Source organism: Acipenser ruthenus, chromosome 18 (genome assembly GCF_902713425.1).
Source record: "Acipenser ruthenus chromosome 18, fAciRut3.2 maternal haplotype, whole genome shotgun sequence".
Taxonomy (NCBI): Eukaryota; Metazoa; Chordata; class Actinopteri; order Acipenseriformes; family Acipenseridae; genus Acipenser; species Acipenser ruthenus.
Genome location: NC_081206.1, coordinates 17,181,488 through 17,209,318, shown reverse-complemented (window position 1 = coordinate 17,209,318; position 27,831 = coordinate 17,181,488). Strand labels below are relative to the sequence as shown.

Sequence of the window (27,831 nt, the reverse complement as noted above, 5' to 3'; positions counted from 1 at the left end):
TACAGTAAATCAGCTTTAATTGCAGTCTGCATCCGGTTCGTTGGGTGTTGCCTAGATTAGGTACTGTATGCTGCTGCTGCTGTTGTTTTCTTCTCGTCTACAGCAGCTGGGTGTTTCAGTTTAGGCTCAGTGTTATTTTGCTGCAGATTGCTAGTTGTGGCTTCCTGGTCTTGGCTTTGAACCGTTAAATGAGAGTAGCAGCTTCAGCCCTCTTTCGTTTCCCCTGCCGGCCGGGGAAACAGCAGCAAACACACTGGGCTGGCTTTCAGCAGACTGCTCCCCCACACAGCCCTGTGTTTCTCTCCCTACCCTTTATGGAGTGCTTACTGCCTAATGGCTGAGGCTTCTCTAACCTGGTCACATTTAAGAGTGTGGAAGACAAAAGTAGTTTTAATTTGCACTATTTGAAACTTGTTTTGCTTAACCGCATTTACAGTTGCTTAAAAAAAAAAAATCCCCCCTACACACTGATCTCCCTCACATGGATGTTAATTCAACTTTTTTTTTTGATAATTTAGAATGCACAATTATTTTACGCCTGATTTTCTCCCCAATTTAGAGTGTCTGATATTTTTTTCTCCTCCCATATTACTTATTAGAGACCAGCCTGAACGTGTTTGCCAGAGCTCACTGCATGCCTGGCCAGTAGGGTCCGCTGTAGCGTGATGACAGTACCTTCCGGTTTTGCCTTCTTAGCCCGTGCAAGCGCCAGCGCTAATGTGGCAGTCCCTCCAGAATCCCCAGCAAAGACCGGTGACTTTGCACAGCCAGGACACGATCCTGCGCTCCCCTGACTCAGACTCACACTGCACGCCAATGCGGACGTGCTTTTACCAAGTGAGCCACTGTGTGCAACAAAGTGTCTGAACTGTAAACTGTGATCCTGGGTCTTTGTTAGCAGTTAAACTACCTGCAGCTTGTTGGGTGCAGTTAAGCACCTAACAAGCAGCAAGCAGTGGCAGTTCCTGAAAATGGGGCAGTGATGAGAAATATCTGAGGGAGTTGTCTGGGGACGCAGAACATGTCTTCTGATGTGTCGTGTTATTTGACTAGCTATAAGGGGCAGTGGCCTGTTCCTCTTGGTTTTTCCCTTAAGTTTTCCTTGAGTTTAAGGGTGTTGCAGAAAGCTGCTTAACATATTTAAGTCAGCACCCTTGTTGTGGGGAAAAGTATCCTCAAGTGTTATGCTTAAAAGCAAATTTGAAGGTGTTTTATGCAACCAGCCCCAGATACTGACTCAGCTTGTGCTAGAGGGTGCCAGGATACTGTATGCTGAGCGAAGTACCCTTGACAACTTTGATTGTCTCATCCATCAATACAATCGCTGGATTCGCATCTCCACTCGCCCTCTGTGACATGCATTAACCCATTTACGGGAATCCTAATCGATGAAAGAAGTGCACTTTTCTGATTGATTACCTGCTATTTTGCAGTAGCACACTGCAGTTGCTTTTATTATATATGATATTATGGTTAAGGCTGTAGCAGTAATAATCAGAATCCTAGACTGCATAGTATTTTATTCAATATTTAGCCAGACAATTAACTGTTTTATGAGGAACTTGCTTAGATTTTTCACTCTTTAAAAGTATCCTGAGGCATTGCAAACCACTGCATTTCAATTCTGCAATTGAAAATAAATCCAAAAGGAAGATACAGAGTAAAAAACTAAATCAAGTCTAATTTTAATCTTGAGAATGTGTATCTGATAGTTTAAATGGTTAATAACCATTTCTAAAGAAGGTTTTATATATTAAACGTAGATTTACAGCCTTATTATGGTACACAGTTCAAATAAAGATGGTCTATAGAGAACCCTGTTGCAGGTACGCAGGGTTCTTGTGTTGTTCGTGGTGACATGTAACCCACACTGATCCCCCAGACAAAGGCTCAGCTATGACCAGGCCTTCCAGCCAGGTGAGCTCTGTGACGCTAGTGGCGTGTAAAGAAAAGAGATCACAAATCAGTATTGTTTGGGAGGCTTTATCCCAGGCAGTGGGGAGTCTCGGAAGAATGCCCACGATTTCATAACTGCACTTGTAATCTGCTTGGGAAACTCTCTTTAGGCTTGTAACAGACAAGGAAATGTAAAATTGCTACTGATTCGTATGCTTGTTAATGTGACTGGTGCACTGCATGTTTCTTCCCTTTTATCTCTTTTACACGCTTTTGATGTATTTAGCCAAAACCAAACATGATTATCGACACCACACATGGTGCAATAAAACCTAAGCCATGCACAAGATGGCCAATGTGGCTGGCTTAATATTCTTTAACCTTAGTGAGTCTGCTCTCAAGAATAGCCTACAGACAGTCATTGCAGTTAAATACTATTTAACTAATAAGGAATGAATAGCCACTATAAGCAGAATGTAATCAATGCTAAAACATATTTATCAGAGTCAAGTCTCATTGGTGCATTTACCCAGATCTACAAACGATGGAATAATACTGTCTCTTAATTTCCAGGTCTTGTAAATGTAGCCTGCAGTATATACTTTACTATACAATAGTTCTGTGTCGAACACGTGTTTTTCATTGTATGAAAATTATTCAAATATTCTTTCATTTTGAATGAACTGGAAAAAAATATATAATTCATACCATACCACAATCTGTCAGAAGTACCCCAGTATTACCGATTTAAAGAAAGAGAGCTAACGCTCTTCTGTGCAGTAAGATGTGTGATATTTATTTCAGACGTCATTTATGCATTGGTTTCCTTTGCCTCTTTCTGAAACTGTCATTTATAAATTCATTTAAATGAATGAATCCGTACGTGGTCGTTTTCGCCCTCAAATACATTTCAAGCAGTGTTTGTTTGAATAGTCAAATATCCCAGCACTACTATACAAACAAATAAGAACAGCCCCCGAATGCTGAGAAACTGAATCCAGCCCCCAGAGAGGCAGAGGTCTGGCTCTGTGTCGCCAGAGCCTGCAGAGTCATACACCAGCCTGCAGGGTCTGACAGCAGCACTAAATAATTTAGTGTCAGGAGAAGTAATGAGTATGTAATGAGTCTGTGCAGTGAAGCACTTGTTCACAAAATGCTGAGAGGTGCACAGAGCACCCCCCCCCCCCCCCCCCCCCCATACAAATAAAGCCCCCTGACTGTGATGGATTAGTCTGCTTCTTATTTCCTGTGACATTTACATGTTTTGTTCGCAGTTTTAAGAGTGTTTCTGTGTCAGCCCCATTGCATATTGAACCATATTTTTTATTCCATAAACAATATAAATCAGTCATGCTTTATTAGCTTGTGATGTATGTATGTAATCAAATACAATATACAGTACAGTGCTCCCCCTTTTAAGAGGCTCCTTGTGAAGAAGATCACCACTCTCTGCTTGTTTATTTTACTCCGGAGCAAATTGTTTGTTTTAAATTAAAATGCCATTATTTACAAATTGCTGTTGCCTCTTGGGGCCTAATTTTAGAAAAATTATATCAAAGGCTTGGTTTGGGCATCTTTTAAAAGGGGGGGGGGGGGTCCATGTTTCTGGTGCTAAAGTAATTGTTACAGTTCTTTTATAAGGGGGCTAGTGAGGATGAGAGTGCTTTTAAGCAAGGAACTGGATTTTAGCACTCCTTTAAAAGGGGAGGGGGTTGTGATATTGTTGATAGTTTTAGAAAGAGGTTAGAAAATTGATTTAAAGCTTTGGTTAGCACTTTTGAAAGGATGGCCAGTGATTGATTGTTTGGGTTTAGTAAGATAACTGATTTTAAAGCCATGGTTAGTTCTCAGGATTCTTTTTTTTTTTTGTTGGTTAGCACTACGTTCAATGTGGCCAGTTGTGAATGTTGATCATGCTAATCCAGTAAGTAATGTCTTTTTATCAAAAGTTGGGAATGCCTTCTTGATGCTGTCTGGGCATGTATACTTTGTCCTGTAAGCCCAGGGATTGAGGGATATTTAATGCCTGTACCTGCAGAGAGCGGAGCAGAAGTCTAGTGATTTATAGACTTGCCCAGGAACACAGTCAAGTCAGGAACTCGGGCATTTTCACACGATTGACTCCAACTGAGCTGAAAAAGAGGAGGAGCAGAATAATAGATCAAAGAGAAAGAGAGAGGGAGCAGCTTTATCTGAGAAAAATCTGAGCTTCAAATCCCATTTTAATGTTTCCTTTAATTAAGGCTTTAAATGTTCAATTGAATACAAGTTTAAACCTTTTGTCTATACAAGTCATTTACTTTAACTATTATAAAATGGCTTGGATAAATTAAACTCTGTGATTGGCTGAACAAGATCACATGACCGTGCAGTGAGACAATTCTTACTAGGGGTGAATCACATGTTCTGTTTTTTAGCTGTCTTTCCTACTGTGGATTCAATGGCTTGTAGCCTCCGTTTATGTAAAACACTTTCAGTATGTTTGTCACAGCTTTCTTTTTGTTTGTAATCCACAGGAACATTACGTGCTGTACAAAACTGTGCCACCACTTTCATGAAATGTCCCCTTTGGATATTTTTCACTTCTCTGCTTAGCAGTGATATTTGCCACTTTGCTCACACTTGCTGTCGCCATTTTTCAACTAATTTCACTCCACAAACTTCCACTCCACTCATTTGCACACTTGGTCGCTCTGCTACAGATCTTATTGACTGACCTACATAGCTACACGTGAATGCAGCATGCGTACACAACCAAACAATTTACACATACTCGCAGGTTTGTATTTTCAGTGCATAACATACTGCGTTCTAAAGGAAATAAAGGAAGTGCCTAATCAAATGTGTTTTTACATCCATTTCCAAGATTTCACTGACTTATTTCAAATTCACAATTTCCGTGACCTCCGTGACAAAATCCTAGCCTTATGCATGACTGCCTCACTGACTGTCTGGGAGATTCTGGAGAAGTTAAACTAGGGTGGAGAAGTGACACAGGCAGCATGTTTGGAGGAATACAAAATAAAGGTGCAGTGTGCGATGCATTGTACCAGGGGAAGTGGTTTCAAATGACAACTTATCAAAGTGTATAAAACATGTAAATAAGCAGTTATATTTTTAGTTTTTCTTGTTTTTTTTCTAGTTTTCCTCTGCAGGAAAATAATACATCCAAACTGCACTTTGAAAAATAACCATGAATAGTAACAAAGAAAATATTATTTGCTTGTAAAGTGATTACATAACTGCTAACGTTTAGCAGATTCTTCCTAAACCAGATCAATAAAAAAAAAAAAGAAAAAGAAACTCTTAAATTACAAACCTACAAAAGCTGCAAATGTGTAGCTTCTAAAGACAAACATAGGAACAATTTTGCACTAGAAGTAAGATACGTGCAATAAAATGAAGTTTAAAATCTGATTTGTTTTCTTTTTATAAAATCAATATAGAGTGATTTTTTTAAGCACAGTAACCCACTCCAGAATGTGTAGTAAGACCCATCTTGCTGTACTTCTGCGTGGTTGAAGGCATTCAGCCTTTGGCCTCGTGCCTCACAAAGCACCCAGGCGTGTGTAAGATATGTCTTGCCACACACTTCGCTGAAAATGTGTCAAAGAAAATTGCCAACGAATCTACAGTAGTATGCAACTGCTCCTTTTGCTATGTGAAAGTCAGTTTAATTGCTGATACTAACATGGCTTCATTGTTAGGAAGAGGGGGACATGGCATTTTGAATTCATATCAACCAGATAGGAAATGTTTTGAGTGTAAAACCTTTTTAATTAGCACAGCTTCATTCAGTAAGCAGCTTGGATGCAAAAAATAACAAGTTACTGAGAGTTGGGGAATGTACATGCATGTAGGTTATTTACTTTTCATTACACTGATGGCTAGGAGTTTGTCTTTCCAGAGATGTATGTTACATTACATGTTTACAGAGCAGACCCAGGATTAGACCAAAACTGGAACCCCTTCAATGTGTAGCACATGACTGATTCAATCACAATACAAATTATAGTGTTATACATAAGAGCTGCTGTGTTTTCACTTTTGCAAGTCCATATAAACAGCAGATTGAACCAATAGGCTGTGTCATCAGCCAGTAGATTTCCGTCACTAATTACCCTGAAGGAATTAGAGCAGATAATCAGGGGTGACTCACGCCCTATTGACAGTGTTAGATGTAGTGTGCATATAGTGTGCAGATCTGGGTTGAATGTGACCTCTGAATGCAATTATTTCATGTCTGAACCAACCATTGCGTGAAATTGTTTAAAAATCAGACAGGTTGTTCTCATACACTCACAAGGCAATTGCGTATACTTCTAGCCTGTTCAAATAGATTTTAAAATAAATATTATTTTAAATAACGGTTGTCAACAACACCTATCCCAAAGACTTCAGAAAAGCAGTGGGATGGCACAGTGTTCAGTGAGTTTCTACCTGGACAGGAAGAAAGCAAAGGCAAGGGCTGCTCTACCGTGTGGTTCCTTCAGAGGCGTTTGATGGTGAAACAGATGAGAAATTAGAACTTCAACTGTTCAATGACGAGGGGAGAGGCGAATATGGCACTGCACTGATGGCATTAACAATTCAATGTTTGTTCTGCTAAACTTAGTTTCCTTAACTTGGAAATGGTTAATACTGAGGCAAGACGTCTGACCATGTGTGAGGCTGATTGAGACAGAGCCTTTGCAGCAAAGATTCTGCAGTCACTGTAGCTTATGGAATCCAGCATTGCCTGCCAGTACAGCCAGCATCATCAGGAACTCTGTGTCTCAAGATAATCCAGAGGAAAAAACCTGTCAGTTACAGAATTAATCGCAGAGCGATTCCCATTTCTGCTGCTTGTGTTGTCATTGGAATAGGCACACCAATACAGACCTATAGAAATGTATTTCTATAGGTCTGTATTTTATAGTCATCGCAATGCTATTGCCAAATGTAAGCAATATTTCTATGCAGTATACATACTGAGATGATATACATTTAAAAAAATGCCTTCATGTTGTTGATAGCGAATTCTAGCAACAATCTGAGGACCTGTAAGGTTTTGTACAAAACAGAATTACGGGCGCAAAAATGCAGCGATGTCAAAGTGATTTCTAGTCCAGTGGGCAGGCAGCAGAGATTCCTATTGAGTAATTGAGGTACTGATGTGATCTCTGCCCAGGGCCTGACTGGGGCCAGCCTGAGGGCAGCAGTAATTTTTTTTAGCTGTCCTCAAACCCTCCTTTCCACATTTAATCAAGCACATACTGTATCTCTCTTTTAATCTCTTTGTGCAGATTTATTTCCCTACTCTATTTAATGCAATTACAGGGTATTTGAGTAATGCAGAGGGGAGTCCTCCAAGAAGCTGGAACAGAGACAAAAGAGAGCCCTCCCCTGCACGGTGGAGACCCCTCTGCTGTGGGTGTGCCGGTTCCAGCGAGAGCAGTGGCATGGAGCTTAGCAATAGGAACATGCAAAAAGCTTAAATAAAGACCTTCCTTTGAGCACCCTAGCTATGTAGCACCCTTCTATTGAATTAAAGGTGTAGTACGGGCTCCAATCCCTAACTGTACAAAACTAGAACCATTATTAGGTACCATAGTATAATTCAAGGCCTCTCAAAGCTTAATATTACATTTTGGGAATATTTAATACCTGTTTAGTAAACTTTTTTGTCTGTGTTTTGTAATCACAACTTAGAGCAGTTGCTTAGTTCAGGTCACTGTGCCAGAGACACTGATGGCTTTCAATGGAACACAGACTAGCTAAAAAAGTGACCTGCGTCCAGCAAATTCTGCAAGTGGAAATGGGCGTGTGTCGTCCAGTGTTGCAGGTTTCTGATTGGGCCGCTCTGCAGCACTAGTCTGTTGCTAGTTGCAACACGTTTCACACGTCTGCAGACTTGCGATCGGAGTTGTGCTTGCTTTCTGGTGCTGGTTCCTGCAAACGCTGACACGTTGATCAATGCAGACACTGTGCTGAGGGCCGAGCTTGTTGCACAGGCCCCTACTATCATGCCCCTTGTGAAGTGACTGAAATCATTCAGGTTTCCTGTTGTTGTAGCTGAACAGCTCTTGCATAGTTCCAGTGGAACTTCATCTGTCCCAATACTTGTTTGCATTCATTGCAGACTAGAGATTTTTTTTCTATTTTTACTTACGTTCTCCAAGCAGATTTTTTGCATATTGAGCTCCCTTTTAGCACTGCAGCAGGTTTGGTGTTTTCAATTAGTATTTAAGGCCCCTATAAAAATAGTTTCGTTTCACATTGGGTATGGCAGAGGGGTTTCATTATTATTTATTGGTGTTAAACAAACAGAGCCGCTGCTTCAGTGTAATGGTGTGGGAACAAACAAGAATGAACTACCATGAAGAAATAGCAGCCGTGAATACAGCAATCAACTACAATCCACTACAAAGCAAACAAGTCTTGCATGTACTAAATTGTACTTTACAGTAAATATTTGTTAAGCTTGATACTAACTTAGACATTGGAAGCTCCTCCTGCAGCAGGACTGTGTCTGTTTGGCTTTTACTGTAAAGTGTAGCTTTTATAGCATTGTTTGTTCTGAAAAGAGAAAAATACCTAATACTAGAAATAAACAATTACCAGCTGACAGCACTTGAATTTAAATTCCAGAGTTGGAAATTTAATTCTGCATTCTCAGAAATATAAAAGTAAATTACTAAAACTATCCTTTCCCTTGGAGGGGTATTTCTCTTGCCCCTGGAAGGCAGTGTCTGCCCTGGAGCCCTGCGTGGTGACAACTCCCTTCCCTCTCCGATTCCCTGGGAGAACACTGCAGCTCATTGTGTCTGCTCTGACCTGGAGGTTGGCTCTTTGTCCGAAGCGACATTCCAAACATTTCTGTGCATCTGCAGGAGCAGGGAAGCTCAGATCTAATCAAGGCGAGGGAATGGATCTCTCTCTCTCTCTCTCTCTCTCTCTCTCTCTCTCTCTCTCTCTCTCTCTCTCTCTCTCTCGTAATGTATAAAACTACGGATATTAAAACTTAGTGTAAGTGGCTGCATACAGGTACCATATATATTCAAATTAACGCCACCCTTGAATAAACGCTGCACTCAGTTACCAGATTTGTAATAGATGCCACACTCTACAAGTAACAAATAAACAGGAAACAAATTTACCAAGGTCACCACCCTCGAAAACAGTACTACTGCCAATAAACACCACCATCGAAAACCGTACTATTTCCAGTAAACGCAGCCCTTGAATAAACATTGCAGCTGTTTTAGGCAATTTAAAATTTGAAGATATTCAGTATGTTTTCCCCTGCCCTGCTATGAAGTGCCACCCATCTGCTCCCCGGCACAGACCCAGCCCCCTCTCCCAGGAGATCCCTTCGAGAGCCCTGCGCTCTCTTCTCCTTTCAGAGCTCTTTTATAACCACTCCTCTCTCGCCCACCAGGAGAAATGATTACAGCAGCTTTTGTTTCAATAGCAAAGTAATTAAAAGCAATACATTAAAACAACAAAACACATTGTAGTTTAGTATGTGTGTGAAGGCAGTGAGTTTGTGAAACACAACTGCTGTCAAACCAAACAGAACTGCTCTTCTGTCAAGGAGGTAGTGGAATGGCTTTGCTTTAATTTAGAAATATGTAGTGATAACCTAGGCTTTAAATGCAAAGGGTGGCAAGTTTAAAACATTACTGCCTCAACTGGGTTTAATATATGTGTATATATTTGCTATGTGACTAAATTAGTTCAGTAGGTTTTTCATCTGCTTTTTTGTTGCAGATTATTTGCCTACATTCTGTATTGCTTACTAAATGTGTAGTGCTGTTGTAGTAATGTAGACTTAACTAATTGTAGCTATAAAAATAATTCCATGAATCTTCTCCAGTTTCCACTTCCATTAGCTACATACTGTTGGTCTCAAATGGGCAGTATTTAAAGAAACCCACGTTATTTTCACTTTAAAACAGACATCTGGTACTACACTAGGTTGAAGAAAGTTAGTTTGCTTTCCCTCCTTGTTCATTTCACCCCAGCAGTGTCTTCTGGGTCAAAGCATGTTATTGGCTGAAAGCATGTCAGTCAATACAGGGGAAGCAGCTGGTTGGTTATTGACAGGAAAAAAAGCCAGTGAAGGTATGTGGACAATTTACTGTCCAGATGAAATGACCCAGGAAGTGCAAGGCAGTTAGAGATTTATTTAACCTAGTGTACCACATTTCATTAAAGTGAAAAATACATTTTGACTAAAACATGTGTTTCTTTCAAAACTGCACATGTGAGACCTATGTAATGAATGGATGGCAGTGGCAGAGAAAATGTATAGAACTATTTTGTTAGCTACTTTTGCTTTCAACTGCAGAACTAAAGTGTAATCTGTACAGTTTAGTTTAATGCAGGTATTATACAACTTTACACATGTTTCTAAACATGCCATACCATATTGTATTCATAATGTTGTGTGATACAGCCCTCTGAAATTTCTGTGTATCAGATAGTTTGTATCAACTGTGTGCAGAGCATGGCAGCTGAAAGCCTTGATAACACTGCTCTTTAATCGAAATCTACGAGACTGCCAGCAGGCAGCCAGGGACATAGGGAGTAAGAAGCTCAAATAAACACACCCAAGGCCTTATAAGCAAAGAATAGTTCAATTGATCCCTCTGAGTCATAGGTCAGTTTAACTACAGTGGTCTAGCTGCAGTCAGGCATGAGATCAACTGAATTATAATTACTTTAATTAAGAAGCTGAAGATTGCTGCGATACGATGGCTCACACGAAGTAAGAAAATAGACAGCTTCACCTTGAAGCCCAGAACCTCAGGATAGAAGGCATCTGGTGTTTTAAAATTCAGCCACAGTGTCTTTTACAGTCAGTCTACAAAGGCAGGCAAGAGCGCAGCAGTGTCCTGAACCTGGGGGTAGCTGTGTCTGTCTCCAGCATTCTTAAATACGCAATTCTGTCCACCCCCCACTCGCACAGCAAGCATCCCACCAAGGAAAACACACTCCTCCATCTGCAACTATTCCATCTGATGAAAAGAAAATACATGACCTTGTGATTAAATCTGAGGGACTGGGAGAGGGAGGGAGGGAGGCAGTGTGGCCTAGTGGTTGGAGCGGCAGGACTGGGAGGGAGGCAGCGTGGCCTAGTGGTTAGAGTGGAGTGACTGGGAGAGAGAGTGGAAGGCAGTGTGGCCTAGTGTTTAGGACTGATGGACTAGGAGGGAGGCAGTGTGGCCTAGTGGTTAGAGCTGAGTGATTGAGAGGCAGTGTGCTGTAGTGGTCAGAGCCGAGTTACTGGGAGGCAAAGCAAAGGTGCTTTAAACTTTAGCGACAACTAAAGATAATAAAGTTACCGTGTGTCTACTGTGTGTGTTAAGAACTGAATTGCCGTGTCTAATAATCTAATAATTAGCATACTGATTTCCATTGTTGACTGTTTCCTCTCTCTGCAGCCTGGGTGATCAGTTCTACAAGGAGGCTATTGAGCACTGCCGCAGCTACAATGCCCGTCTGTGTGCAGAGCGCAGCGTGCGGCTGCCCTTCCTCGACTCCCAGACCGGGGTGGCACAGAACAACTGCTACATCTGGATGGAGAAACGTCACCGGGGACCAGGTGTGCACAAGGGAAGGGGGCGGTGTACTTACTCCTCCTGCTTCATTGTTAGGGATAAGCTTACCAGCTGTTTTCATAAGAACAGAGACTAACAGTTAACCGCACGGATGAAGGCAAACTCTTGTCTACCTGACTTGATTATAAAGTCGAGGTAAAACTAAACGTAGACAAAAGGTTCCATAAGAACAAAATGTTTGTTCTGTTGTTTATTGAATTGTGTGCGTTCATTCTTTAAGTTGACATAAAAAACAGGGGCTGGGTTTAAAGGTCATCACATGGCGTTCTGGAACGAGGTCACCAGAGATGGAACAGACAGATAGCATTCCACTACCAGCTGGGAATTTATCTGAGAGCTAGTTACCGACAGGGGAAATGATTGAAACCGCACACAGAATGACATCAGAGGTTTTAAAAAAAACAACAACAAAAAAAAAAACACTCAATGGCATTTTGAATTCTTTAATCTTTTATTATAGCAATTAGCAGAAGCATGACTTGTGTGGTATATATTTTTATATTATATATTACTTCATCAGCCCAAACACTACATTTTTCCATTCTGGTATTGAATAATTACCAGCACTTCAATGGTAATATAACAGCAGTTTGAAGCTCACATTGTTGGTCGTGTGTGTGTGTGTGTGTGTGTGTGTGTGTGTTCAGGTCTGGCGTCTGGACAGATGTACACGTATCCGGCTCGCTGCTGGAGGAAGAAGAGACGATTGCACCCACCTGAAGACCCCCAGCTCCGCCTCTGTGAGCTCAGACTGGGTGAGTGAGGGGGTGGGGGACGGAACGGATGAGGGAATGGAAGAGAGAGTACCAGGCAGAGCAAATAGGTGGTAGAGCAAACATATACACTAGAGTAACTAAGTTGAAACATGTTCCACCCCCTCGATATAACTCTACAGGTGCACTCCGCTTATAACCAGTGAATTCTCTTTACAGTGTATTCAAGTGAAAAGCACCTGCATTTCAATGGGAAGTTCTTCTGCTTAAAACGGACTCGCTTATAAAGTAAATGCTGTATTTTTACTGCCTGTAACGTGCTGCATCTTGGGACAGTAAACAAGTGGAAAAAAAAAAAAAATGAAGACAACCGCACAAGCTTGTGTTGTGAAAACGCCTCTGTGCAAACGGTTAGAAGCTTAGACACACGCATCAATAGAGAGAGCAGGACAGGGGGTTGCTGTAGAGAGGCCCAGTGTGCAGGCCTGCCCCAGTCCCTCAGACCACAGGTGAAGAAAGGGCTACACTTTGATGTGACACACAGCACAGTTAGACCAAACATTTCCACATAGCTTAAAGGGAAACTCAGTATTCATATGAATATTGGATCTTAACTGATGTATCATTCTTCTTGTTCAAGAGTAAGAGGTACCACACTGAGCAAATGTAGTATTTCTTATCATCTGGGGGTGTTGCAGGGGAACAGGTTAATGGTGTGCTGGGGCTTTAGAAATGATTCTGAGAGCTCAATTTAAGGACACAGGAGTGCTTTAAACTTCTTAGTTTTAAAAAGTCACAAGGATGCGATGACTGACACAGAAAATGATACAAAATGAATTTTTTAAACTGCAATAATATTTTACACCCATACCAAGTTACTCTGTAAAGGTAGTACATATTTCTAAGAAACTTCACTGATAAAATAGTTTAATAAGACAGGGTCTGGTTAACTGGTCTGCCGTGTCAAGTGGATTTATTTTTCCTACACTGCACTAGTAGTTTGCAATTTCTTCCATCTAGCTACAGTGTATGTAGAAGGCCATTTTCAGGTGGGCAATATGGGCAATGCCAGATTTGCCCAGTTCTGTAGGCATCCTGAATCTTTTTGGATTTCCTGGGTGGCTAAAAGCGTGTTGGCCACTCCCCCAAGCTTTGTGCTGTCTGCAAATTTCACAATCTAATGATCCCTTTGTGAAGCTTTATAAGGCACAGTCGTGACACTGTTTAATGCAGTAGGAAGGGTACAGCTTGAGAGAGGTTGTTTATAACACAACTGAACCTATTCAGTATAAAAGTGGAGATATTGAAACATGCTTGTTTTTTGTGCTGGTGTGTTTTCTTATTTGCAGTACTGCCCTATTCATGAGGAATGTGTACTAGCGGTTTGCTTGGCCCTGCAGCTCCAACATGACTCTTTTTCTCTTTGTCCTGTCTCCTGTCCTTCAGATAAGAAACTCGAAGCAGCGGTTGTAATCTAACCTTGAGTCTGGGTGATACTGCTAGAATCAGGAGTAACACAGCTTGCGAGAAGCGTTTATTTTTAAATTTAAAAGCATCAGCTTTTTTTTTTTTTTTGCAAATTAGAAACCTGGGGAAAACCTGTGGGAAGTCAAAACAAATATTCAAATATTCGAACAAACACTGCTTGAAATGTATTTGGTTGCAAAAATGACCGTATTCGTATTCACACAAGAACAGAATTCATGAATGACTATATCACAAAGATAGCATGGAAAGGAAACCAATGTGTAATGTGACATCTGAAATAAATAACACGCATTCTAATGTAGGTGAAGGGGTGTTGGGGTTATTTTAATCCCAAGAGCAAATTTATGCTTTTTTTCCCCAGCTAATTCAAAATTAAAGAATATTTCAATATTTACATTTTGAAAGACCATTCATGAAAAGCCCATGCTCATCCCAGCACTAACATAGACAGTTTCTCTCAATGGGACCAATTAAAGAAAATGAATACGTAGTTTTTGGGGCCATCTGGCTCTGGAGGCACCTGTCTATCAATAGGTATTGCCGATACTTTTTTAATGATTGCTCTGATTTTCTATTCACAGCCTTGATAGGGGAATTGTATGTCACCTTTATTATGCCAGTGTTACTGGGGTGTTTTAATAAAAGATGCCTGGGAAACACTGTGGAGCTAACCTTGTGTGATTGTGGAATCCGTTGTGCTGGAACAGTCTATTTTCAGATTGATTTCCCGGGGGAGAGCTGTCTGGTCACTGACAGCTGAAAGTCAACGAGCACAGACACAATAGCAAGGGCTGCTAGGCTTCAGTATGGCTGTGCATTTAATAAAGAACGCATACTACACAGGCCAGTGTGTGTTGAAAGGGTGTATATCTTCAAATGTCATTTTATTAAAGGGATTGTTGCTGTTTTCTTTTAGCTGGTTATTCCTCTAAGTTTATATATCCCACAGGGTATGGAACTTAAGTCCCACATAATTAAACTGGGCATCAAAAAATAATAAAATTAAATTGGGCATTGGAGAATTATTTCAATTCAGCAACACACACACACATTATTGTGGTAGAGAACAGTGTGTGAGAGAGACGGAACTACTAACTTAGCCGATAAAAATGTTGAATTATTAGATTGATCTCTTAATCATTTTTTTTTTTACCTTTATCTTCCCCTCTTCCTGTTGTTTGCAGTCATTACGTTCTGTCACTTCAAGATTAATTATATTCATTATTATTCTACCTGGGTCTAAAAAGTCTCTTGTAATTCTTGTTTAATCGGGAAGCACAGACTCAGAACAAGCACTAAAGGCTGTCCAAGCAAGCTCAAAGCCAGTGGGTATTTATAGCATAAAAGCAATGATTGTGAGCACCATGAAAGAAATAACACCAACTTGAAAAGGGTGTTTGAAGCTACACCGGCACCCTTTCATAATACAGTATCTGCTCATTCACTTTGCCAGTCTGTTCAGTGGGGATCATTCACACCACAGCTATCCTTGCTGTTTGTACAGAAGCCCTGGGTTGTACTTGAATACTAATGCAGTAACCTTTCCCCTCTCCAGCCCACGGCAGGACACAGAGGGAATTCGTTGACTGTCTTGAATCAGATCTCAGTCCCCTGGGGGTGGGGTGCAGCTGTCTGCACCTGGGCCAGTCCTAATAAAATGACACATACACACATGCACAAGTTTAAACATGTATGAAAAATTATGTTTACGCTACATGTATTTATTAATGTGAGCGCCATCTTTAAACAATATCATCTTTTAATATTTATCACATCTCATAATTCTAAACATACTGAAGACCTGAAGTCGTTTAAAAGTGCCGCTCACATTAACAAAAATGGGTGCAGAGTAGGAACAATTACCTTAAAGGGGAACTGTAATGCAAATGAATATATAACCATTTCAATAGAAAACATGTTAACTAAAGCTTTTGACACATTTTCAGCCTCTCCTTGAGCAGTATATCATAAAAACCATTAAAATAAATTTACATTGAATGTATTGGAGCTCTCTTCCATCATGCTTTGTGTGACATCCTGTCGTTGACTCGCTCTATAGTCACACATAGTATTCTATTGAGTGTATGTCCTGTTCCTATATTATGTAGCCATGGTTTTGTTATGGCTGCCCTTTGTTGGTTTAAAGGCTTAGGCACACAAAAATACTTTGTTACTGTTTTTCCTTTTGTTATTTTTATACCCGAACGCTTTGCATTCCAACATAATTCACCCGGCCGACGTTCACTGGTGTGGGGGGCTGTCAACGATATGACGGAACAGCGGCGCCAGAAAGGATACAGTATGGCGACAACCTGCATTTCCAGCTGACCCAGAAAGCTGACAAAAAAATTGAAATACTGGCCAAACGCTTAACTTCACAAAATTGGCACAGCGAGACGTATTTGTTATGTATACAGAGCATTTAGAGAGCCTTGTTATTTTGAGTACAGTTCCCCTTTAAAATCAGCAAACTTGTACAAGTGGGTCTCTTGTAATTAGAGAAACATGTGGTAAAAATGAGAATGTGGCAATAGACAAATTTAATTTCTGCAAATATATCTTATGGCAGTTCAGTTAAAGGTGAAACAACTTCCCTTGTAAATATTTCTTGTCCTTTGGCTTAACTTCGAACTGGGGCCCCTAATGTGTGTTTGCTGTGTCTGAATGAATCGGTAGTGGTTAGTTTCCTGCTGCTGTATTGCAGAGGGAGAGCTGCCTCAGAGGAAGGAGGGCCAGCCGGCTGAGGGGACCACACTGGAGGCCCTGCTGAGGGGAGAGGGGCTGGACAAGAAGAACAACTCCAAGGACGAGGAGAGCCTGCTAGAGATCCAGGTCAGACTCCCCAACACACTCCCACACACACAACAGAGACTTGGATGATACAAGACAGGAACTTGCTAGCATGTAATTCACCTCTCAGAGCTGTGAGGGGAAACTCTCATGGAGCCTGCCAGCCTCTTCGTATTCCTGAATAGACCACATTGCATGTGTTACAGCACCACGGTACCATTGCACAATACTATTTTGAGGAATAAAATGAAGAACAAATGTCCCACCTGGCCATTCTGTATTGGTTGTCAATAGAACACATTTTGGGTGATATGTGGTTACAATGATCTGTTCAGGTCCAGGATACCAAGCACTCTAATAAGTGTGGTAAGACCCACACCCCAGTTATGGGGTCCCTACTTGCTGTAGGTTAAATACAGTTTTGTGTGATAAACAAGTTGGGAAAATGAACCTTTTTTTCTGTAACTGTTGCTGGCATCGTGCCAGGCCTGCTCTATTTGCGCCTTGTCACTTTGAGATTATATTACATGATCAATGTAGCGTAACAGGACACACATCTTCACAGAGTGCTCTCTGGAGTGGTCTGTCCGACAGGAGTCCTGTCATGGATATAAAATGTAGCCTTATCGCTGTGTAAACTTTACAAAATACATCGTCGGGATCTGCTGGGGATTCATACTTTGCTCTTGGTTTTTTTTTCCCTTCGTTTTTAGTTTTCTTTTTTTTTTTTGCTGGCAAGACACTACCGTGCAGCTGTGCAGTAGATTGTGCTGGCACTTTGACCGATCTAGCCTATGATACATATGTCTATGGCAGGCAACTAGAACTGAAGGCAGCTCCTGAAATTGTACTGAAACTATTTGTGTAATTGCCGTAAGAACCACAAAAAATGATTGCAAACATTATACAAAGTTAAGAAACCAAGACATTCACTGAGCTTTACTACATTAAAAGTTTAAATCAAAAACACAAAATCTTCTTATCCAAAATAAGTACCATGCTGGTCCTTCCAGCACGAGTAGCAATTGTGTTTTGTTTTCTTTCTTTTTCTCGTCTCTCTCTCCCACACGTTCCTCGTCTCTCAACACCCACCACCAACACAAACAAGTACAATCTTGTATACATGTGGCCATGGCCGGAGGACACTATGAGGACACTGAGATTGTGTTCTCGGCTGTTTTTTTGCATCATTAATGCTGATGCTCATGTAAGAATTCTGGTAAAGTACGAAAGACTCCTTAATTTTCTCTGTTGGTTTGTAGTGTAACATAGATTTGGAAGTTGAATAGTAAATACCAAGCAGTCATATAAATACTGCCATCTATAGCTTAAATCCTAAGTTTGACTCGGTAAAATATCAACTGTGGTTGTGACACAGCATGTGGCCATCTCGGAACTAGCCATCATTTAATCAGTTCGGAGATGGCCACATTCTGCACGGGAGTTTTAGTTTGCATGGTCGACAGCCAATTTGTCAATAAATCATTAGCCGCTGACCACGCATTCTCATGGGATGTAGTCTGGCAGAGAAGAGCTCCAAACATCACCCCTGCCAAACCACATCAAACTAACATGATAATAACACATTGTGTTTTTACCCCAAACAACACCTTTATTTTTAAATCATAATACAACAATAAACCATTCTTTTTTTCAACCCATAACAATACATATATCAGCAGGGCTCTGCCCTGCCTTATATTTACATGCAGGGCTCTGCCCTGCCACACCCCTTCTAACATGTTTAAAATAGATACTTAGATAGGAAACGTAACATGGTACAATTATGCAAGCAGTGACTGAGGGCGTATGTGAAATATAACCAGTGTATGTTGTCAAGACTCAGTTTCAGGAGGCTGTATCACGGCAGGAGAAGTCATTAGTGTGGCACTGTGTAACCTCGCCCTCCTTTACTCCCTGCAGAGGGTTCTGGAGGCTGACGAGAACGGAGATGGTTACCATGACGACGACGATTTTGAAGTTGACACTCCAAAGCGAAAACACAGGACCAAAGGACGAGTGAGTATTACCTTGAGAATGAGCCTGCCTGCCTCAAAGACCTACTCTGGGTTGTGTTTCAGTCCCCTTCTCAAAAGGTACCACTAAAGGAAGCTATAACATGGCGCCTACTCATAACCTAAAAGGAGCTCTAACAACAACACGTTGTCTTTTACTTTATTGGGGATGTCCAGGTTTTTCAAGCACCCCTGTAGAGTCAAGTTAGTGTGCAGTGCGCTGTCCTTGCTGTGAATGAGAGAGGTAGAGCTCCCTTCAGTATAAGCGCTGGTGAGCTGAGAGCTGGTGTGTTGTTTTGCAGGGCCGTGGCTCAGGCAGGAGAAGGGCGGAGGCTGCAGTCATGGAGGACCAGGACAAGCCCTACGTGTGTGACAGTAAGTGATCCTGCACAGTGCTGCTGAGGCCAGACAGGGCCATTCACACTGCACGGCACGGCACAGCACTGCAAACAATACCCTCACTGACACAATATGGAAAACTACGTCTTACCATTACTAAATAAACAAATAATTATCCTGCCTCAGTGGCACAGAATGGGCTGGCTGTAGCTGGGTTAGAAACTCAAACTAGCCCTGCACTCAATCCTGGGATTCAGATTCAGAACTCTGCTTGTTCTGAAAGTTCGGAGATATATATATATATATATATATATATATATATATATATATATATATATATATATATATATATATATATATATATATATATATATATATATATATATATATATATATATATATTACTGAATCACCTATCAAACATAAGAAAGAAAATGAACCAATAGTTCAACACTTCACAAAAAATAAACATAACACGAATGACCTAACATGTTTAGTTTTAGAAGAAACACCATTACATAATGTGCAATATAGAAGATATAGAAAGGAATAGTAGATTGTTACATCATTTAACTATGAAGTAAATCGCATCACAAGCACATTAATAGATTTAATTAGAGAAAAACATTATTGTAGTTATCATGGCATCAAAAGCCTATAAGGACCTCTACTGTTTGTTTTCAAAGACATTATGTTAAACATACTGAAATGTTGGGAAGTTGGCTCATTTGATATAATATTTATTAATGTTAAACATCTTTAACATTTTTTTATTTTTATTTTGCATACTTTGATCTCAATCCACATTTCTGTAGTATATATCAACTGAAACTAAATACACCCTAGGAAACATTTATCTTTGTCACCATTCATTTAACAGAATCGCTTCTCATGCAGGTGTTGAATCTGTGTAATGTGACTCTCTCTATTCTGCTTGGATTTTATAAAGAAAGAGAAGGAGGAATAACATCTCATGTATTCCTGGCGTGGGGCTACACCACAGGGGAGTCCGGCTGTTCTTTTCTATTGCTCAGTCTGCTGTTCTGCCATTCTCAAAATATACATTTATATACAGTGACCATCTGACTACAATATCCAATTGGCATCGCCGTTCTGCCTTGTCTGTGTGGTTTCTGGTAAATGCTTTTCTGATAAAACTATGGTGAGGCTTTTACACCATATGTTAGAATTGTCATTTTCACAATTTTTACCATCTCCTATACTGTGTTTAATTCAATACAGTTTTCAGTTGTTGCCTCTCATTATAAAGACGTAAGAAGCCGTTAAAAACATATATAAATATTTTCTGCTGTTTAACAAAACTAGAAAAATAAGAGAGAATGCAGGAGGCATGCATAGCCAATAGGATCTATTAGTACAGGAGGCATGCATAGCCAGTAGGGTCTACTGGTACAGGAGGCATGAATAGCCAAATAGGGTCTACTGGTACAGGAGGCATGCATAGCCAAATAGGATCTACTGGTACAGGAGGCATGCATAGCCAGTAGGATCCACTGGTACAGGAGGCATGCATAGCCAATAGGATCTACTGGTGCAGGATTTAGGGATTGATAACCCTTAATAAATCTCTGAATACCCCTGGATTGTTTGGAGCAGTGTCGGTTTATCCGCCAAGGGGGTATAAAAATGGGTTAAACTGGTAACTGAAAGGTCAGGCTGAGGGGGGTGAAGTGGCTTTCGAAATAGAGTTGGCATTTTTGGATTTGCTTTTTTAACACATTTTCCCCTGTTGTCGAAGTAGCTCCACCCTACCCTACCCTATCTTACTCTACCCTATCGTTCTCCTAACCCCGGGCAGTCAAGATTGTTAGTCTGAGCACAATAAGCATGCATTGATTTAGATTTGACCTACTCCACCCCTATTTGTAGTCCCAGCTGTCTTAATTGGGTAGCAGCCAGAACATATAAAGAAGGTCATTTCATCTGTCAGTAATCATGCAGAAATGAGTTAGAGAGGGTGAATTCTGTAAGTGATTACTCAAAAGTGTTCCCCGTCTCCTGTTTCCAGGTAAATGGGACACTATCTGCCACGTCCAGCTTGCAAAAACTCCCACTAACATCTAGCCTGCAAAGCCAAATCATTTGTTACCTGAATTACATCTGACATTTTAAAAGTTTGCAGAATAAAAATGACTGGAATATTTCCCTGTTTTCTTAATGATTTGTGTAGTTACTCATGTGTCCCTGCATGCATGGTTAGAGTAAACCACTGCCATATAGAAGATATGACTGAGCCCCTGGGAACTGTCCATTGTGAGAGTTATTATTATGCAAAAAACAATTGTAGCTCAGCAAGTGGAACATCATCATCCCTTGATATTGTACTTGCCTATACAATTTTTTTAAAGTGACAGATTCCTACAGTCCCTTGGTTCCAGTTACAGTATCTAGGAAGCACTGCTGCTCAAGACAATCAGAAGTTATACTTTTGCTATCCATTATTGAAGTCAGTGAGTCATGCAGGCAGGGTGAAGACTCAGCACTCACATTACTGCTATATACAAAACAATCTACATCGTTGCACTTGATGTGTCCTTTCAGGACAGGTCCACCCATTATCATGGGAAGGGGACCATGGGTAGTTGGTACACATTTTGGTACAATCCAAGCTCAGTTGGGCAGGTGCTGTGGCACTACAACCAGGGATGGACACAAGTTGTGTTTGTGTTCGCTGTGCAGTGCTGACGACCCCCTTCCTCCCCTTCCTTTGCAGTCTGCGGGAAGCGCTACAAGAACCGCCCGGGTCTCAGCTACCACTACGCCCACACCCACCTGGCAGACGAGGAGGGGGAGGTTGAGAGAGACGAGGAGCCAGCGCGCTCCCCGCCAGCCCCTAAGCGCACTGACAACCACAAACGTAAGAAACCCCTTTACTGAGCCCCTCGCGCTGGGAGGAACAGGCTCAGCCGTACCCCCTGTTCTCCAGGGAGGCCAAAGCAGGTCCATAGAGCCTGAAACACTGGGGACAACCAGAAAATGGATCAACCTGCACTGGTTTGTGGTGCTGTGATGCCTGTTTTACTCCACTGACACCAGTTTCTTAACTAAATATACCTGAATTGATTCTTTTCAAAATATTCAATGCAAATAATTTGCATGAGCAAGCTATCTCACTTTGAGTGTGGTACCAGTCTTGCTAAAAACCAGGGTGAAATTAACCCTTCTGCATTTCGAGATACCACTGCACTTACTTAAGTCTTTTGCCTGTTTTTGAAGAGAGGACAGTTATCTGTTCAGGGATACCAAGATGTAAGCAAGCAAGCAAGCAAACAAACAAGCAAGCAGCAATTGCAGAGTGGGGTAAAAACAAGGCTTTACATTTTTTTGGTAGTACTCAAGAGGTTGCTCAAGTGCTTCTGTTGGGCTATGGAATGGCTGTGGAAGTGAGGATGCATTGAGACTTTCTCACTGTAGACAAGTGGCTGGATACCGAGCTTGTCTTTCATCAACAGTGCAGATCCATAACCAATCAGTGTAAAATAGAGCGAGAATGCACTCTTAGCAAAGTAAGAGTTGCTTCTTGGGTGGGTGGGTGGGTGGTGGGGGTTACGTGGCATCAGAATTGTGCCCCCTTGTGGCCCCGAGACTCACTATGTCTTGGTAGATCAGAGCAGACTTTTTTTGCAAGCGGTCATAGACCTGTATTATAATGCGTTAATCTATGGACTGCAACCCATAGGTGATTTTGCAACCAAAACCTATTGTTAAGAAAGGATATGTGATTTACATTATGCTAAAAAATGATACCACTTTTTAATTTCATTGAAATGAAATAACACAATGAAACAGAAATGTGTACTGGACAGGCCTTGAAAACTTGTCTTTGGCCACCTTGGATCTTCCAGTTCATTGTCTTCTTCTTCTGTTGCTTTTAACCTGTTGTTGTTGTTGTTATTTAAAGAGTAAGCACTTTCAAATGTCCTTTGACTTGCTGTTTTACATTCTCATTTTTGATCAGCCTTTACCTGGCATGGAACTTCCTTTGAGCTTGTCTGGAGAATCCTTAGTGTCTGGCCTGAACAGCCTTCCTCATTACAATCTGACCATGTGACAATGTGACTTATCAACAGTGGAGTTGAAAAGTCACACTGTCACATGATGTGATTGTAATGAGGAAGGCTGCAATTAGGATTCTGCAGACAAGCTCCAAGTCAAGTAAAGGCTGATGTAGAGAATGAGAACTCCAGAACCACTCAGAATGATTGCAAACTCCATAATGAGGACATGTAAAAAAGCAATTCAAATGACATTTGGTGCTGATTACTCTTCAGGAGTCTGCTGAGGCTGTGTACAGTCTGACAGGTGCTGAGTGACTGGAGCAAAGTTTTACTAGAACTGAGAGATGCCTTCAGTCTCACATCTTCAAATCACTGATAAATAAAAAAAACCCTGCGCCATACTTACAAAATATTTACCAGTGTCATGAGTTTAATGTTACAGAAGAAGCAAGAAACAACTAATGCCCCATTTCCATTGCCTGATGCTTCCGGCTACGGGTGACCACGGCAACCCAAGCGGCTGAACCCAGCTATCTGCTCAGGTTCTGCATCTCATACTCGATGTAGCCAATCTGGCTGCAAAGGAAGTGTGTTATCCGGTAGCCAGGAGGTACATGTAGAGAAGAAACCGACAGGGAAATCACTACCATGGTGGCTGATTTAACGCAAGCTGTGTTGCATTCACCGAAAGCAAAGAACTTTGTTAAATTGTGTCAGATTTTGTCGGTTTCTTCAAAACAAAACGCAATGCGATCCCGAGTGACCTTTGGCACACGGCAAGAATTTCCAAGGTTGTCCAGGTTTGGGGGGAAAAAAAAGCACTTAAACGCCCTTTTGATTTCGGCAGCTAGCCAATGAGGCATAAGGTGCAGGCAGGGGCTCTTCATTTCACATCAGGAGCTGCATATTTAAAGCTTTTTAACACTTTACAAAACTGCTGTTAATGCTGGTAAAAGCTTTGTGAATAGTGCCCGGGCTGTCTTGGCATAACTGTTTTTAGATTATGGATGTTTTGAATTATTTTGTGTTGATCTCGTGTTTGTAGGAGTGTGTGCATGTATTTGGTATCCTGTGTGATTTCTTGTGTGTATAATATGCTTTTATTAATTGCTTTTGTGTGAGTGTTGTTTATAACTTATTGCTTGCTGCTGTTTCCATGGGACCTCCTTGTAAATGAGGTGGAGGTCATTCCGGTGAGTGGAATTTTAACAAATAAAATAAGTATTGTACCAAACCTTAACACCTGGTGATTCACTTATGTGGAGAGTACGTGTGCTTGTATGTCATTTTTACACATCTGAAGAACCACTCCAGTTGTGGTTTATATCTGGTAATGACATACTCTACCTCAAGTGATTGGAAGTGGGGGATCAATGCAGGTCCTTACTGGACTGGGTATGGAGATCACAGGTTAGAAAGCTGTGCTGTTTTGTCTCTGCTGTGGATTTGCCAGGCAGCCTGAAGCAGGAGTGCCCTGGATAGACCATTGTTAAGCAGTACTGTCACTATGAATAGCCTCTTCAGTTTACACCACTTTCTTAATTACGGAGAGCTTTGTTCGAAACGTACAGTGCCGTTTTATCAGTGATACTACATTATTTTTATGGTTGCATTCAGTCAAACTGTCATTGGAGGGCAAGCGCCGACTACACACCTTGTTAAAAAAAAAAAAAAACGCTAGCACAATTGGACTTGTGTAACATTCAATTCCAAATCTGTATAAAAGTATCCAGAGGCCACAGTGACTTGGTGATCATTTTAATCGATATGTTCAGCAACTGAAGAGACAGTTGTGATGTATTGAGTCACAAAGACACCAGCACAGCAATCCCAGTACTCGTTTCTTTAGCGGTTTACATTAAAGAAAACCTTCTAGAATTGACATTAATACAGAAATGATGGAGAATCGTATTTAACATAAAGCGTCCCATATAAAAATAGTTTGACAGACTAACAATGTTTAAATACATGCATTATATATATAATATATATATATATATATATATATATATATATATATATACACAGTACTGTGCAAAAGTTTTAGGCAGGTGTGAAAAAATGCTGTAAAGTAAGAATGCTTTCAAAAATAGACATGTTAATAGTTTATATTTATCAATTAACAAAATGCAAAGTGAGTGAACAGAAGAAAAATCTACATCAAATCAATATTTGGTGTGACCACCCTTTGCCTTCAAAACAGCATCAATTCTTCTAGGTACACTTGCGCACAGTTTTTGAAGGAACTCGGCAGGTAGGTTGGCCCAAACATCTTGGAGAACTAACCACAGTTCTTCTGTGGATTTAGGCAGCCTCAGTTGCTTCTCTCTCTTCATGTAATCCCAGACAGACTCGATGATGTTGAGATCAGGGCTCTGTGGGGGCCATACCATCACTTCCAGGACCCCTTGTTCTTCTTTACGCTGAAGATAGTTCTTAATGACTTTCGCTGTATGTTTGGGGTAGTTGTCATGCTGCAGAATAAATTTGGGGCCAATCAGATGCCTCCCTGATGGTATTGCTCGATGGATAAGTATCTGCCTGTACTTCTCAGCATTGAGGAGACCATTAATTCTGACCAAATCCCCAACTCCATTTGAAGAAATGCAGCCCCAAACTTGCAAGGAACCTCCACCATGCTTCACTGTTGCCTGCAGACACTCATTCGTGTACCGCTGTCCAGCCCTTCGGCGAACAAACTGCCTTCTGCTACAGCCAAATATTTCAAATTTTGACTCATCAGTCTAGAGCACCTGCTGCCATTTTTCTGCACCCCAGTTCCTGTGTTTTCGTGCATAGTTGAGTCGCTTGGCCTTGTTTCCACGTTGGAGGTATGCACCCAGTAGATGGGTGTACCAGGGTCCCACTGTTTTCTGCCAATTCTGAGCTGATGGCACAGCTGGACATCTTCCGATTGCAAAGGGAAGTAAGCATGATGTGTCTTTCATCTGCTGCAGTAAGTTTCCTTGGCCGACCACTGCGTCTACGGTCCTCAGCGTTGCCCATTTCTTTGTGCTTCTTCAAAAGAGCTTGGACAGCACATCTGGAAACCCCTGTCTGCCTTGAAATTTCTGCCTGGGAGAGACCTTGCTGATGCAGTATAACTACCTTGTGTCTTGTTGCTGTGCTCAGTCTTGCCATGGTGTATGACTTTGACAGTAAACATGTCTTCAGCAACCTCAGTTTGGCTGTTCCTCACCCAGTTTTATTCCTCCTACACAGCTGTTTCTGTTTCAGTTAATGATTGTGTTTCAACCTATGTATTGAATTGATGATCGTTAGCACCTGTTTGGTATAATTGTTTAATCATACACCTGACTATATGCCTACAAAATGCCTGACTGTGCAAGTGTACCTAGAAGAATTGATGCAGTTTTGAAGGCAAAGGGTGGTCACACCAAATATGGATTTGATTTAGATTTTTCTTCTGTTCACTCACTTTGCATTTAGTTAATTGATAAATATAATCTATTAACATGTCTATTTTTGAAAGAATTCTTACTTTACAGCATTTTTTCACACCTGCCTAAAACTTTTGCACAGTACTGTGTATATATATATATATATATAATATATATATATATATATATAATTATAAAAAAAAAAGCAGCAGCTCCAGTCCACTTCACTGTACACTTCACAACTGACACTTCAGAAAGCACAATGCTTGAGCACTGATAAGCTGAAACTGTTCCTTTTCAGAAACTGCTCTCCTGTAGACATCTTCAGGTGGCCATAGCTGGGTTGCGGTTGCTGTGCACTGGTAATTTAAAATCCACTGCAGACAGTGTCTGTGGTAATATACCTTACATTCTGTATTTCACAAGGTAACTGCACTCTTCTATGTGATGTTAGGTCCCCGGTATGAAACTCTTTGATCTGTGTAGTGTTGCATAATTACTGAAATGTTGCAGACTGGAGATGGGGGGGGTGGTTCTTCCCCAGCAACATTTCATTTTGAACTCGACTTCAGAGAATTGAGCAGGAATGACAGGGAGTCGCTCGTGAAGAGTCATGAAGAGTTGCTGTACAGTACTCTGCTACATGGATTTGGTGTTTGTATACACTCCTGGAGCCTACTGGCAGTTCAAATGATCCAGGAACTCAGAAGGAAGTAATATATGAATGGCAGGTATTGTATATAACCCATAAAAACATGACACAAGGACTTAATACAAAATGCGTGCTGCTCTGCTTTCACCAGTGAAGTCACTAAGCTGGTTTGAGGGTGTGGCGGGTGGGGGTTCTGCAAAAGCCTACCCCCTCAATTGAATGAACTTGTAGCAGTTGTCTAAAAAAATCTGTAGTTACGGTATACCTGCTTCTAAATATACTGCAATTAGGGGTGTTAACTAAGATTAAAGATTTGCACATTGTCCAAGTGTTAAATGAGCTAAATATCACCTAGAATTTTTATGATTATAAATGTTGTACACATGTCTTCTAACAGAGATATTAACAGCACTCTTTTTTGAAGTCCTGCTCGTAAGGGGTTTTCTGGTTGATTACAAGCATTATAATGCTCAATTTTTATCATGTTTGAGAGTCCAACACCCCTAACTGCAATGCTTTTTAGACCTGATTTAAATCACAGTGAAACAGAACAAACAAACAAAAAAAATTGGCTAACCCCTCATAACCACAAGGCCAACCCGCCCTGCCACAAAACCAGCGACGCCACTGTGTGTAACTAAGGGTGATTTTATAATAAGCTGGCTATAGAAAAAACAGGCTGCGCTCAAGGGAGTTTCATAAGTGTTTTATGATATCTCACAGACAGGGAGGCAACGCTCCATTGGTCTCCATCTCAAATAGTCGCAGAGTAGCACATTTTCCCTGTTTTTGTGGGCCCTTTTTAAACGTTGCAGTACAAACTGTGATGAGTTAAGTGACACTCTCTTGTGTGCTGGCCATTGCTATTCATCACCAATGATACTAAGCAAGTTTGATTGTCGGATCTGCATGA

The 27,831-nt window shown here is 41.0% G+C and overlaps 1 protein-coding gene across 2 annotated transcripts in view; it reads left to right on the top strand.

Annotated features, from left to right (window-relative positions):
• LOC117973864 (zinc finger protein DPF3-like) overlaps positions 1-27,831 on the top strand; it is a 53,815-nt gene that overhangs the window by 11,409 nt on the left and 14,575 nt on the right. For both annotated transcript variants that reach the window (XM_058991342.1, XM_058991341.1), the window contains exons 2-7: positions 11,325-11,485; positions 12,149-12,256; positions 16,407-16,534; positions 18,416-18,511; positions 18,810-18,882; positions 21,581-21,724. In XM_058991342.1, coding sequence (XP_058847325.1) covers positions 11,325-11,485; positions 12,149-12,256; positions 16,407-16,534; positions 18,416-18,511; positions 18,810-18,882; positions 21,581-21,724 — 710 coding nt within the window. The remainder of the gene's footprint in view (positions 1-11,324; positions 11,486-12,148; positions 12,257-16,406; positions 16,535-18,415; positions 18,512-18,809; positions 18,883-21,580; positions 21,725-27,831) is intronic.